The sequence below is a fragment of the Aedes albopictus genome, chromosome 3, assembly GCF_035046485.1.
Source record: "Aedes albopictus strain Foshan chromosome 3, AalbF5, whole genome shotgun sequence".
Lineage (NCBI taxonomy): Eukaryota > Metazoa > Arthropoda > Insecta > Diptera > Culicidae > Aedes > Aedes albopictus.
Window position 1 is genome coordinate 34,323,557 of NC_085138.1, and position 15,594 is coordinate 34,339,150.

The 15,594-nt window shown below is 38.8% G+C and overlaps 2 protein-coding genes across 3 annotated transcripts in view; both read left to right on the top strand.

Moving 5' to 3' along the window:
• Window positions 1–2,303: 2,303 nt before the first annotated feature.
• LOC134290096 (uncharacterized) lies at window positions 2,304–3,490 on the top strand. Its single transcript, XM_062857120.1, has 2 exons — window positions 2,304–3,047; window positions 3,276–3,490. Exons 1-2 carry the CDS (start codon window positions 2,479–2,481, stop codon window positions 3,367–3,369), a joined length of 663 nt encoding a protein of 220 aa, XP_062713104.1. The 5' UTR covers window positions 2,304–2,478; the 3' UTR covers window positions 3,370–3,490.
• Window positions 3,491–10,975: 7,485 nt separating this feature from the next.
• LOC109407480 (E3 ubiquitin-protein ligase RNF13) overlaps window positions 10,976–15,594 on the top strand; it is a 72,953-nt gene continuing 68,334 nt past the window's right edge. For both annotated transcript variants that reach the window (XM_019680518.3, XM_062856913.1), the window contains exon 1: window positions 10,976–11,667. The gene's annotated coding sequence lies outside the window, so the exon portion shown is untranslated. The remainder of the gene's footprint in view (window positions 11,668–15,594) is intronic.

The window sequence follows — 15,594 nt, forward strand, 5'->3', positions numbered from 1 at the left end:
ATGAAACCGAATACCTGGAAATTAGTCAGCAATCATGTTCTCAAACCTCGACGGTCGCTGCAGTACTGACAAACGAGAACGATCGGGAAGTGAGGCGTACTTGTGAGGATGGACCTCCGACATACGTATTGCAGCATCTAGTTGTAAAGCGAATGAAGTATGAGGACAGCGATCCATTTACCGATGATGAAGGCGATCAGTGTAGCTTCGTGATTATCATAACGTTGTGCAATAAATGGTCATTTTTAGAATCATTTCCTTTTTTTTGTTTTTCTCAATTCACAGAATACCCAATGTTTCTATTTTCAAATACTCGACTTTTATTGCGCCCAAATTGTGTCATTGTGATCACATATTGCCACATATAGAGATATGTTTTACAATTTCATTGATGCACCTTGATGCTCGTCTTGATCATAGTTTCACGAGATTAGATGTATGTTCATTCCTTTTGATTCCCCTTCGCACACTAAACGTACGACAAGTACATCTAATAACTTTTTGGATACACTGACAATCAGCATTAATAAGACCAGCCTTTTTGATGAACATCACTCTAGGTACCGTCGTTCGGGGTGACATTGGTCCACCGATCACACGGATTCAATATAAGTCAGAGAATACGACCGTGGATGCAAAGTATCTCAGAATTATGTATCCTAGTATAGTATAGTTTAGCACACAATATGCATTTCCGTCGTATTCTAAACGTATAAAATAGTCCAATGTCACTCCACTTTGGCCCAATGACACCCCGCAAAACGGTACCGCCTTGCTTTCTGTTCCGATCCTGCAAGATAGGATGATGCTGATACTTTTTGGTTTCGAGCTCCAATCATTCTCAATTCGATGGCTTCCTTGAGTAATAGGGTACAAGCTGGCTGTAAATACATATATGGTTGTTTGCATAAACATGTATTATTATGCTCATGATGAAAAATATATACCTGCATGTTAAATATTGAACATAACACAGTTTTCAGTCTCTGGCTGCAGGCCTGAATATATTTATGAAATATTTATGAATACGTATTTAGCTGTCATGGTAATTGGCGAGTAACTAAGTTAACTAAGTAACTAAGTCTCAAATAAATTTTTTCCTAATATTAAATACACAAATGCAACCAAAGTTTGGAATGTTGTTTTGAATTCTAACCCGTACATGCAAAACGTGCACAACACACTCTTACGTGACAGTGGTACTAGTTGTCATAATGACAGAATAAGTCAGTTCTATTATTAAAGATGTGGATGGATATTCTTACGATAAAGGAGATATGAACCATTCAGCCCGATTTGTACTGATTAATCATCGGATTAGTCGGATTTCGCATCAAACTCGGGAAAAAGCTGTGATTAAGTCTAAAATCGGGAATTATCTTGAATTGTCACCCCCCTCGCCTAATACAATATTTGTATATGTTTCATACCCAATTGTATTAGAATCTGCTAATCTCAGGTTGCGTGTAATAATTTAAAGTTACTATCAGTAAAAATTAATTTAAGTTGTTTTTAAATAGTTGCAAAAGTGCCTGCAAAGTTCTCATGGACTTTTTATTAAAAAAGAGTTTATTTCTCAATTACACTTAAAAACAATTTGTAACAAATGAATAACAATAAGTATTATTGTTGCTTGGATCATGTTTGTATAATCAAATACAAAATCACTTGACACATTTTTTATAGTTTTCGTTTTAAATTTGAGTACAGTAGATGTTTCGGTTATCGAATGTTATTCGCTAAAACTGACAGACGTCAAGCCGTGTTGGCAGAGGAAGCTCTCAATGAATAACTGAGGAAGTACTTATAGAAAACTAGCTGAAAAGCAGGTTTAGCCAAGTGAGGATGTTAAGACAAGAAAAACATGAACAATGATTTTTCTAATGTTTTCCAATAAATTAAAGGAATCTAGTAAATAGTAAACTGCCATTGATAACAATACAAATACAATTAGTTTAATGGGGTCAATTGAACCGATGTTAAAATAAACATGCAATAATATTTGTTGTTATGTAAACAGATTTCGCCTTTGAAAAACCAAAGAATTCATATTTCTCGGTAACATTTTTCTCCAGCATTTACAGATACTAATGGCCACATGAATTGTGAACGATTTATGGTATGGATCATACGACCTGAGGTCTGACTTGTGATATTTGGCAGTTATTTGAAAAGATTGAAGATAGATCTTATCAACAGCTGCCAAGCAATACATACCAGACATACATCAGAGTGTTTGATTCTTATCATAAAATGTGCATATCATTCTGGCGGACGTTAGTGCTCGTAAATGCTGGATACGAGGGGGGCGACATTTATCCGCTGTGCCTTGACTATGTCGCATTTTTATTGAAACAATGCATTTTATATTCATTTTCGTGATTTCAGTATTTTCAATCGATTTAATCCGATTGTCTCGGATAATGTCGGATTTCTTCAATTTTCATTCGCTAATTTATTTTCAGTGCATTTTGTTCCATGCGTTACACACGTTACACACGCACACACATAATCGTCAAACAAATACTTATAAATCAAACGTCAAAACAAGTTCACTCTGTTTACGTTTACTCTGCGCGTACCAAATTCTCGTCCAAAATCTCGCAATTATTTCTGTTTAGTGCTAAAAGTGGCGAAAATATGGATTATTTTTGGAGAGTATTGAGCAAAGTGGTCGGTCCGATTCCAGTAAGTATCAAGGTGATACTGGAGCAGCTGCGATACATCCATGGCGGCCTTGCCTACTTAAATGATGACGTTATAAACGCGATGGAGGAGGAAGTCAAACACCTTCCAGAAACAACCGGAAAATTAGATCGTGAATGGCAGAAGATGATTGGCTTCAACGGGCCTTTGAAAAACTTCCGCTTCGTGTTGGGAGAGCGGAGCTTATTGAAGGTGATATCCAATATAGTTGAGAAGCAAGGCATTTCCAAATTCACGAAGGAACTAATCAAACAAGACTTCCTTGGAAAATCTGAATCGGCCCCCGAAAAACAGACTGAGCAATCGGTGAGGCAGAAAGTCATCGAATTTTACACAAAGAAGTAAGTATTTTTAGTTGATTGGTATATGAGACTCGGGCCTGCAGGCTTCGGATCGAAAGTCGGTTTTTATACCCACCCATAAGGGTAAAAACGAAGACGGCTAATTATTAGCCGTCTTCGGTAAAAAGCTTTGTTCCGGGTTGATGCGATAGAATTTTATTTTTTTCATACAACGTTGACCCACTCTACTACTAACCATTGATGTATGTATTGCTATTTTATTTTCAGATGCAGCAATGGAAGCAACGCCGAAACATACTTTTTCGATCAAATAGCATCCATGAAGGTCGACATGATGAAGCTGGCACGAGGGCGGTCCTAAAGTGTCCTTTTTGCGAATTTGCATGGAAAAATCTGGCAGCTGGAAAATATCTAGCTTTTCTTCACATGTTCGAGTTAAGCATGCCGAATACGATATTCCCGGTGATTTTATCTCACAGCAGTCCAAGAAGCGTCCATGTGACAGTCATCTGGAAACCACTCCGGAAGATACTCCATGGACGGTAATGGCAACACCTGAAGCTTATGAAACCGAATACCTGGAAATTAGTCAGCAATCATGTTCTCAAACCTCGACGGTCGCTGCAGTACTGACAAACGAGAACGATCGGGAAGTGAGGCGTACTTGTGAGGATGGACCTCCGACATACGTATTGCAGCATCTAGTTGTAAAGCGAATGAAGTATGAGGACAGCGATCCATTTACCGATGATGAAGGCGATCAGTGTAGCTTCGTGATTATCATAACGTTGTGCAATAAATGGTCATTTTTAGAATCATTTCCTTTTTTTTGTTTTTCTCAATTCACAGAATACCCAATGTTTCTATTTTCAAATACTCGACTTTTATTGCGCCCAAATTGTGTCATTGTGATCACATATTGCCACATATAGAGATATGTTTTACAATTTCATTGATGCACCTTGATGCTCGTCTTGATCATAGTTTCACGAGATTAGATGTATGTTCATTCCTTTTGATTCCCCTTCGCACACTAAACGTACGACAAGTACATCTAATAACTTTTTGGATACACTGACAATCAGCATTAATAAGACCAGCCTTTTTGATGAACATCACTCTAGGTACCGTCGTTCGGGGTGACATTGGTCCACCGATCACACGGATTCAATATAAGTCAGAGAATACGACCGTGGATGCAAAGTATCTCAGAATTATGTATCCTAGTATAGTATAGTTTAGCACACAATATGCATTTCCGTCGTATTCTAAACGTATAAAATAGTCCAATGTCACTCCACTTTGGCCCAATGACACCCCGCAAAACGGTACCGCCTTGCTTTCTGTTCCGATCCTGCAAGATAGGATGATGCTGATACTTTTTGGTTTCGAGCTCCAATCATTCTCAATTCGATGGCTTCCTTGAGTAATAGGGTACAAGCTGGCTGTAAATACATATATGGTTGTTTGCATAAACATGTATTATTATGCTCATGATGAAAAATATATACCTGCATGTTAAATATTGAACATAACACAGTTTTCAGTCTCTGGCTGCAGGCCTGAATATATTTATGAAATATTTATGAATACGTATTTAGCTGTCATGGTAATTGGCGAGTAACTAAGTTAACTAAGTAACTAAGTCTCAAATAAATTTTTTCCTAATATTAAATACACAAATGCAACCAAAGTTTGGAATGTTGTTTTGAATTCTAACCCGTACATGCAAAACGTGCACAACACACTCTTACGTGACAGTGGTACTAGTTGTCATAATGACAGAATAAGTCAGTTCTATTATTAAAGATGTGGATGGATATTCTTACGATAAAGGAGATATGAACCATTCAGCCCGATTTGTACTGATTAATCATCGGATTAGTCGGATTTCGCATCAAACTCGGGAAAAAGCTGTGATTAAGTCTAAAATCGGGAATTATCTTGAATTGTCACCCCCCTCGGCTGGATATAAATGTTAGCGGGAAATATAAATTCTATGGATTTTCAAAAGCGAAAACTGCTTACAAATAACAACAAATATTATTGTATTTTTATTGTAACAACGATTCATTTGACGCCATTCAATTAATTGTATTTGTATTGTAAGAACAATGAAAAAACATTAAGATATATTGTTATCCTTTGAAAACTGCCCTAAAAATGTCTCATAAAAACACAATACATTCTATTGTTTTTCGCGAAAAAGTGTATGAAAATTTTCTCAAAATTTTATGGTTAAGATACATAACGACCACCATTTTTTATTGTAAAAGTGTCATTTACCATTCGCCGAATGGTATAGAACAATAGGGGTGATGGTGAGTGTGTTGTGTAAATTACAATATGTTTAATGGTGAACATTTTTCGAAAAAATGGTGTTGTAACAATAAAATTTATCGTATTTTTATGATACTTTTTATCAGGGATGTGTCTTGGTTATGGATTCCATTCAAGCTTGCCATCAATGTAATGAAAACAAAGTTCGACAGTAATTCATTGATTCTGCACATACTCTTCATGAGGCAAACCCCATTGCAAAAATCCATGTAGGCTCGCACATGAATCAAATGAAGATTTTTTCCTGAGTGTGGGGGAATATTGAAATCCCCAGATGTATTGACGGGGAGTTCTTATTTCACTAACTCGACACTCACTCATTTTGACGTTTCCAAAAAGTTACCGAAGCGTCGGTAATTCAAAGCAAAAACTACTGAGCGTTCGGTAATTTATTTACCGAACTCGGTGTTGGAGTACTTTTACCGATGATTTCGGTAAAAAATGTCACCGATTTCGGTAAATCAGATCTCGATCACCGAAACTCTGTAATTTTGTTTACATTTTTCGGTAAATCTGCAGAAATTTACCAATCATTCAGCTATTTTCTGAATTACCGATAATATCCGGTAAATTTCATTACCGATCTCCGAGCGTCTGTTTAACTGTGTAAACCAAAAAGTATCAGCAGCATCACCATATCTTGCAGGATCGGAACAGAAAGCAAGGCAGTACCGTTCTGTGGGGTGTCATTGGGCCAAAGTGGAGTGACATTGGACTATTTCATACGTTTACCCCCAAACGACGGTACCTAGAGTGATGTTCACCAGAAAAAGGCTGGTCTTATTATTGCTGATTGTCAGCTTATCCAAAAATATATTTGATGTACTTGTCGTACTTTAGTGTGCGAAGGGGAATCAAAAGGAATGAACATTGGGTCTAGGACCAGCTGGGCAGGCGCACCTATTTTGGGCACTTGTTGCTATAACTCGGTCAATTTCAAACCGATTGGCAACCGTGTTTCAACAATCAAGTCAATCGGTTTAAAATTGACTGAGTTATAGCAGCAAGCACCCAAAATAGATGCACCTGTCCAAATAGTCCCAGGCCCTACATCAAATCCTGTGAAACTATGATCAAAACGAGCATCAAGGTGCATCAATGAAATTGTAAAACATATCTCTAATGTGGCAATATGTGATCACAATGACACAATCTGGGCGCAATAAAGTCGAGTATTTGAAAATAGAAACATTGGGTATTCTGTGAATTGAGAAAAACAGAAAAAGGAAATGATTCTAAAGTGACCATTTATTGCACAACTTTATGATAATCACGAAGCTTACACTGATTGCCTTCATCATCGGTAAGTGGATCGCTGTCCTCATACTTCATCCGCTTTACAACTAGACGCTGCAATACGTAGGTCGGAGGTCCATACCAAGGTCCATACTCACAAGTACGCCTTACTTCCCGATCGTTCTCGTTTGTCAGTACTGCAGCGACCGTCGAGGTTTGAGAACATGATTGCTGACTAATTTCCAGGAATTCGGTTTCATAAGCTTCAGGTGTTTCCATTGCCGTCCATGAAGTATCTTCCGGAGTGGTTTCCAGATGACTGTCACATGGACGCTTCTTGGGCTGCTGAGATAATATCACCGGGAATATCGTATTCGGCATGCTCAACTCGAACATGTGAAGAAAAGATAGATATTTTCCAGCTGCCAGATTTTTCCATGCGAATTTGCAGAAAGGACACTTTAGGACCGCCCTCGTGCCAGCTTCATCATGTCGACCTTCATGGATGCTATTTGATCGAAAAAGTATGTTTCGGTGTTGCTTCCATTGCTGCATCTGAAAATAAAATAGCAATATTGCAGCAATATTGGACTATGTATCACACTTTTTATGGTACGCCTAAAAAGTATGATAAAAGTGCACATTTGCCTCGGATCGTTTCGACGTCTTCGGGGCACTTATTCCTCCATTTACAAGGAATAAGTGCACCAAAGACCTCAATTCGATCCAACGTATCCCTGCGCTGTAATCACACTTTGAAGGTGCGTGCACACTATTGTGTCAGTCCAATTTGGGGTGCAGTCAGCAATACATACATCAATGGTTAGTAGAGTGGGTCAACGTTGTATATGACAAAAATAAAATTCTATCGCATCAACCCGGAACAAAGCTTTTTACCCTTATGGGTGGGTATAAAAACCGACTTTCGATCCGAAGCCTGCAGGCCCGAGTCTCATATACCAATCAACTAAAAATACTTACTTCTTTGTGTAAAATTCGATGACTTTCTGCTTCACCTCAGTCTGTTTTTCGCGGGCCGATTCAGATTTTCCAAGGGAGTCTTGTTTGATTAGTTTCTTCGTGAATTCAAGACCAACAATTGAAAAGGCCTCATCAACATTGCGTAAACAAACATGTTTCCGTCGACTTGAGGCCTTCTGAGCTCCACCCACGCATCTCACCACCATCAACAGAAAGCTTGATGTTTGCGCTTTCTGTTAGTGATGGTTAGGTGTGTGGGTGGAGCTCAGAAGGCCTCAAGTCGACGGAAACATGTTTGTTTACGCAATGTTGATGAGGCCTTTTCAATTGTTGGTCTTGAATTTGGAAATGCCTTGCTTCTCAACTATATTGGTTATCACCTTCAATAAGCTCCGCTCTCCCAACACAAAGCGGAAGTTTTTCAAAGGCCCGTTGAAGCCAATCATCTTCTGCCATTCACGATCTGATTTTCCGGTTGTTTCTGGAAGGTGTTTGACTTCCTCCTCCATCGCGTTTATAACGTCATCATTTAAGTAGGCAAGGCCGCCATGGATATATCGCAGCTGCCCCAGTATCACCTTGATACTTACTAGGATCGGACCGGCCACTTTGCTCAATTCTCTCCGAAAATAGTCCATATTTTCGCCACTTTTAGCACCAAACAACAGAAATAATTGCGAGATTTTGGACGAGAATTTGGTGCGCGCAGAGTAAACGTAAACAGAGTGAACATGTTTTGACGTTTGATTTATAAGTATTTGTTTGACAATTATGTGTGTGCGTGTGTAACGTGTTTAACGCATGGAAAAAAATGCACTGAAAATAAATTAGCGAATGAAAATTGAAGAAATCCGATATTATCCGAGACAATCGGATTAAGTCGATTGAAAATACTGAAATCACGAAAATGAATATAAAATGCATTGTTTCAATAAAAATGCGACATAGTCCAGGCACAGCGGATAAATGTCGCCCCCCTCGCTCAGCACTAAAATGTGTAAGCCCTACTCATAACTGCATAATTTCCAGACCACACAAAAATGTGTTACAGTTACACATTCTCAAAAAACAGCTCGTACGCTCATCTAGATGCGAAATGTCGATTTTTTATTGTTTTCCAAGGTCACTAGTAAACCTAGCTAGATTGCTGTACAAACATCTTTGCGAATTTAACGATTTTGCGGACACAGGAGCTGATTTTGTGAATGTGCAAGGGTTACACATTTTTGGTGTAGTCTGGAAATTATGCACTTTTGTGCTGAGCGGCGTTAGCGTGTGGCGAACGTAATGCACAAATCTGGAGCAACATTTGAAAAGGGCACAAGAGGTCTTGTGTCTTTTTTCTAAAACGCTCCGTAGGGCATAACAGCAGCCCGCCCACGCAAATAAACACCGTTATCCGAAAGATCGATGTTTGCTCTATCTGATAACGATCTTAGTTTTTGTGAATAAGTTAAGGGGGGGCTCAGGAGCGACGTGTGAAGTCATTGTTTACCAATACTTGTATGCCCTTTTCAAATGTTGTTCCAGAAATATTCAAATATTTGTATCTACAAAATCGCGAGGCAAATTGTTAGAAAGAGAACGAAGATAGTCTGAATATTTCATTTTACGAGCCGATTTTATGAATGAATTTTGACAGGAGGTAGCGTCCAATAACCCGTGAAAATCAATATCACCATCAACATTGTTGTCACTTTGTAAAATCTGGACGAACATTTGAAAAGGGCCTATCTGCTTTTTGTAAACAAACATGTTTTTGTCTCTGTAGGGCCCATCTGCATCCACCCACGCACGTCAACACCCTTATCAGAAAGAGTGTTCTTCAAGCTATCTGTTAAGGGTGTTGATGTGCGTGGGTGGATGCAGATGGGCCCTACAGAGACAAAAACATGTTTGTTTACAAAAAGCAGATAGGACCTTTTCAAATGTTCGTCCACACTGAACGAAAACCCCCGCCGTACAGAGAATGATTCCTCATTCAGTACGATACAAATCCGCAGAATCTGAATTTTGAATGATTTTACAGCAAAATGAGGTAACTGCGTCCTCTTGGATGAAAATCATCCTGCAATAAAAATATAAATGACACAATTTTCAAATAAATTTCGCTTCGGGTTTGTTATGATTGATTATCATCGCAAAACCATCTGAAATCATTTCCCTCTTGCTTCATACTGAAAATCATTCAATATCAGAACAAAAATCCGCACTTCTCAAAGTATGATTTCTCATTCAATCGGGTGCTCAATCGATCATTCCTGAAAACAACATCGAATGATCTTCCGCACAATTTTGCCAGAATTTCATACACCTTTTGTATTATTATTTTCTGCATGTTGCCTGACAAATTTGAAAAGGCAGAACGTGCATGTGAGCATAATTCAGAAACAAGCTGAATATATTTCATCACAGCTCCATTCAGAAAATCATTCTGTTTTAGTTTGGCTTTTCATTTCGTTGTTGGCGCAGCAGTTCAAGACAGAAAAACAAACATGGCGATTGAAGTGGTGGCGAAAAATCCTTCAAGTTGTCGGCAAGAAAGTTATGCCACTGCAGTTTAATACTACATAGTGAATTGCGAGGTGTTCAAAACAGCAGTGGTTGGTGTAGTGGCTATTATATAGGTTATTAAGTGTGAATTTTAAATAAAGTGTTTTTCAACGACAAACATGGGTATTATTATTTACAAATATCCTAGGAGAAATAATGTCATTACCTTTCTAACTAGTATGAGAAACCTGCTGCATTGAATGAAACAGTTGTTCATTATTTTTAGTCATGTCCTCTCAAACTAGTTGCAATGGTAGTGATATTAGTTTTTCTAGGATATTTGAAGAAGAATTGAATTATAATTGAAGCGAATAACACCTATATGAACAGCATTAGATTCCATAATGACTTTCATTTATATTTGGACCGCAAAACTGGATGGATTGTGAATGATAATCATCCTTCTCTAGCTTTGTTTTGATTCTGAATTGAATGATAATAACAGCAACGTTGAAAGATTTCTATACCGTTTGTTTTGATTTTGTCAGATCTGGAATTGAATGACAGCCGTCCTCAAATCATTTGATTTTAGGCATGGGGCTCGGATGAGGCACTTTTCATTCAATTTATGGCGGGGATTTTTGCTCAGTGCAGAAATGGCTCATTACACGTCGTCCCGAGTCACCTTAATGGACGTATGAATTCCTACCTTTTATAACAATCTATCGTTAAAAAAAGTATCCTACCCCCACGTTACCGAACGTTACGCAAAATGACACCCAACTGTCAACCTGACAGTGTTGTTGTTTTGCGAGGTTTTGCGCACTCCCGCCATCTCAAAACAAAGTCGCCATCCTTTTTCCGCCACTGGGATGCTTGCTGAACTTATTTTCCGTTCTTCCGCTCGTTCCGTTGCGCATCAGCACCAGCAACAGAGCAGCACTACGTGATCGACAGTGACTCGAAACGGTTCCGTGTGTGAGGCGTAGTTTGTTGAAAAGGAAGAAAAGTGCAGTGCAACAGCAGCCAGCAGTCATCAGCTCGCGAAAATTTCTGATTCGATTCCATCTTGGCAGTCCCCTGATTGTACAATTTTGATTGCTCGCGACCGGAGTGGCGAAAATGTGAAATTCCGGGTTTGTGGAAAACGGTGCAGACGGAGAAGCGGTACGGGAGAAGCTTGAAGCTTGGTGGAAGATTCGTCATCACGGGCGGACCTCGGTCGGGTCGGACGGAACCAAGAAAATAGAGTGATTTGTTTTTGTTCTCAGCACTGTGAACGGGGGAAACACAATGGCGACTGTCGTTTTCGTCGCATTTGGATTGTGATTTTTGCTCGAACAGCGGAAGAGCAAATTGTGTTGGAAGAAAATTTTGGGATTGCAAATGCGGAATGATTTTACCGCGGAAGTCGGAGGAATAACCTTGAAGGGAATTGTGATTGGGCCAGAAAATTTAGTGAAGATTTTTTTTTTGTTAGCAAAGGCTAATCAAATTGTTTTTCTACGTAGCAGAAAAGTGGTGCCTTTATTCGAAAATAAAGCCGATTCTGTTCCACGCTGAAGAGAAATTCCGGATTGGAGGATTACAAGCCCCGTAGGAAAAAAAGGTAAGATTACACTTTGAGGAAAACAGTATCAAAAATGACCTTGCTTCGTTTTGACGATGCGCAGGCGATTAAAAAGCAACGAGGAGATAATCCTGTTGGAATGCTTTGACCGAGAATACGGTACAAAACACACGGTAGGCGTTTCTCCTGTTACGAAACCACCTGAATCATTTGTTTTGGATGTAAGTAGAAGCGTTGCCACCGAACTGGAAGGGAGGGACACAGAATCGCCCTTTTTTCTGTTGTTCTGTTTCCCAAAATGATCTCAAGGACAACCACTTTACCGAGGAGGGGGTTGTAATCGACGCCTACTGTTACACATGCCTCTGGGATGGACGAAATTGGTTTGTTTACTCGAATTTACGCTCTTTTAGGTAAAATTTTCCATTCTCAATAGAAGAAAGGCAGTTTGATAACACAAACGCTACTTTATAGGGAAAGAAGGAAATGGTTGCGCATTGAGCAAAAGAGCTGTTGATTACTCACTTGCTGCTTTTGTTTAGCGTTTAGCTAGGCTATCTACCTGCTATATCACAGCTCTACTATCTGCAAAGATAAGCAATGTATGTAGCTATTTCTATTTCAAGTATTCCATACATACTAAAACCTGTAGCGTGTGTTGATTTCCAACCCAACTCGCTAGACTGTGTGGGACAAAGATAAACTCATGTGGCTCGTTTTATTGATAAGGTTTGATTTGTTTTAGATGGTTTGTTCAGATTTTGAAATCCAGGTTTTTGTGGTAGACTTCCTGTTCAATTATTCTCCACAAAAACCTGGATTTCACAATCTGAATAAATTATCTAAAGCAGATCAAACCTTTCCAATAAAACAAACCACATGAGTTTATTTATGGTGCACTTCTTGTTAGTATGAATTGACGAGCTTGGTGGTCCAGGGTTCAATCCCTGGCTCGTCCCTTTTCTCCTACTTTGTATCTTTCTATCTACTTTCTCTCTTCTATACATATAGGTACATCTTATATATAAACGTATGTTCAAAGCCATCGCTAGAACCAGAAACAGATTGAAAAAAAATCCGTTTCCCTTCCTTCCAACTTTCTCAGCACATTTTTTTTCGAATGAGTGTAATCAGTTTCGTACCTTTTAATTCCGCCCTATGTTGCTTATCCTTTGACAGATACGCGTATTTCGACTACCACTTGTAATCTTCCTCAGTGTCAGTTATCCACAGTGGATCAGTGGATAACTGACACTGAGGAAGATTACAAGTGGTAGTCGAAATACGCGTATCTGTCAAAGGATAAGCAATTAGGGCGGAATTAAAAGGTACGAAACTGATTACATTCGATGCATATGCTGTTGCAATTCACACTTATTGTTCTCTTCTTTTTTGGTTCTTTAAAATTGTATTTTAAGAGCACAATAATTAACCCGTTAACGCCTAATGTGTCTCACAATTTAAATCTTTATCCCTGGATTCCAGAGTACCTTTTCCTGTAGAATAACTTTATCCGGTGGTCTTGCAGTATTTATTAGAGAAGGACTGAACTTTGAAGTCAAAAAAGTTACAATCGATAGCGGGTTCCACCACATAGCGATTGACGTACAACTTCGTACGTCTCACGTAATGGTCCATGCCGTCTACCGTCCGCCAGGATACGATGTCAATCAGTTTTTATCTTTTTTTGGAAAACAACATATAATCAATGGATACCAGAGTACCCTACTTTCTTCTTGGGGACACGAATCTCGCTATTAACAACAGGGAACTGTGTGTTGCTCAGAGATACGTAGAACTACTAGCGTTGTATAATATGATCTTATCGAACACCTACATTACCCGTCTCGTGAGCAATAATATCCTAGATCATGTTGTGTGCCGTGCAGACATCTCCGATCGTATTACAAACTTCACTTTGGATTGTAATCTTAGCGATCATTGCATTGTCCTGACCCACTTCAAAGACTACAATGGAGAAAATCAGTAGAACTCTGCTTAAAACATGGGTGAACTACCGGCTAGTTAACGCACATTTCCAATCATTTCTTGAATGCTACGATTTTACACCACTTACGCCTAACGAGCAACTGTTAGCAATCACACAACGCTATGTGGAACTTTCCGAGGACTTTAAGAAAACGTATAGAGTCCAGGTTAAATTGAAGGCGAGCTACTGTCCCTGGTTCAATTTTGATATTTGGAAGCTGGGAAAAATCTCGAATAGTTTATTTCAATCGTGGAAACGGAACCGTCATAACCAACACATCAAAAATCTTCTGATCCATGCCAACAAAAAGCTTGCCGAAGCCAAAAGACATGCCAAATCCGTTTACTATCAACGATTCTTTTCGGCAAGTAATCCCAAGCAACTGTGTAGTCCCAAGCAACTGTCTAATGGGAAAACGAGCTGGACAGGAAAAATAATGTAAACTTGTAGTTGATGGAGTTCAAATTAGCAGAGTTGATGAAGTAGGAAATGTCTTCAACAACTTCTTCTCTTCTGTTGGTAGAAATATCGCAAACAACCCCAATTCTGACGGCGATATAAATAAGTTTGGGACTATGGAGATTTCAACCAGATCTATCGTCCTTCGACCTGCGAATCACTTGGAAGTTTTCAACGTTATCCACTCGTTAGACAGCTCAAAAGCAACTGGTGTGGACCAGGCTTGCCAAATTTAAATCTGTATTTTGGCCTTCCAAAAATCTGTATCATCTGTATGACTACTTTTTCCGAAAATCTGTATGAAATCTGTATTATTTTACGGAAAATCTGTATGAAATTCTGTAAGTTTTTCAAAAATCTGTATAATTTGTATCCTTTTTCCAGAATTCTGTATGATAAGCTGCGAAAAAATCTGTATAATTACAGAAAAATCTGTATATTTGGCATCCCTGGTGTGGACGGTTTCCCAGTACGTGCACTGAAACAACACGGCGTAGCCCTTTCAAACATTATCTGTTCCTGCTTCAACGACAGCATTAGCACAGGAATTTATCCAGAGTGTTTCAAATACCTGGGCGTACATATCGAAGAAAAGTTGCGATGAGATGTCCATATACGAGAGTTGGTAACAAATTGTTCATCACTATGCGGAGTGCTTTGGAAACTGTCTAAATACATGCCAAAACACGTGTTACTTAAAATATATTTTGCTTTCGTGCACAGCCGATACCAATACGGGATTGCGGTCTGGGGTACATCATATAACACGTATCTAAGAGAGGTTCAGACAGATTCAACAGAATCGTTGTATGAAAGCCATTTTCAGATTGCCTAACGAATACAACACATCGGATCACAATGTTCTGCCAATGGGGTGTCTTTTTACTCTCCGAATATGTATCACCATGTACAAAATATTGAACAATCTGAACCTTCACCACAACTGGTCATTCAACGCAGCAGAACATCACCACCACACCCGATACGCTCATCTGTTACAACAAATTTTCTTCCGAACAGAGATTGGAAGAAGAAGATTCTCCAACACAAGGCCCAACATATTCAATCAACTTCCTGAAAACATTAAAAATGCCCAATCCATTAACAGTTTCAAGCGTAGTCTGGTAGACCATATAAAGAGTAATATTGACAGTTACATTATACGTTAGTGATGTAGATTTCTTGAATTTAGAAAATCAGGACTATTAGCTAGTAATCCCAAGCAACCCCTTTCAAAGAACAAAGGTTCATTAGGGTTTGTAATTGTTTTTCATTTTGTTTTAAGCGTATATTGATAATAAATTGAAATTGAAATTAATTGAAATATGTTATTGATCGTTATGTGTCCAACAAACTTTTTTGCTTTTTTCTACACCGTGTATTTTAAATGGGTGCTGGGTACCAGGGTACCCTGTTGGCCACATAAGGGTTAAAAGACTAACTAATCGTGTTCTCCGTGTCAAACTGGATTTCGACGTTTCTTGTACATTCAGCAAAAAATCAGGCTTTCCGCAAGG

Coding starts and splice junctions, on each gene's coding strand:
- LOC134290096 (XM_062857120.1), top strand. CDS start 2,479: ATGCGTTACACACGTTACACACGCACACACATAATCGTCAAACAAATA. Junction 3,048..3,275: donor ATCGAATTTTACACAAAGAA/GTAAGTATTTTT, acceptor TTTTATTTTCAG/ATGCAGCAATGGAAGCAACG.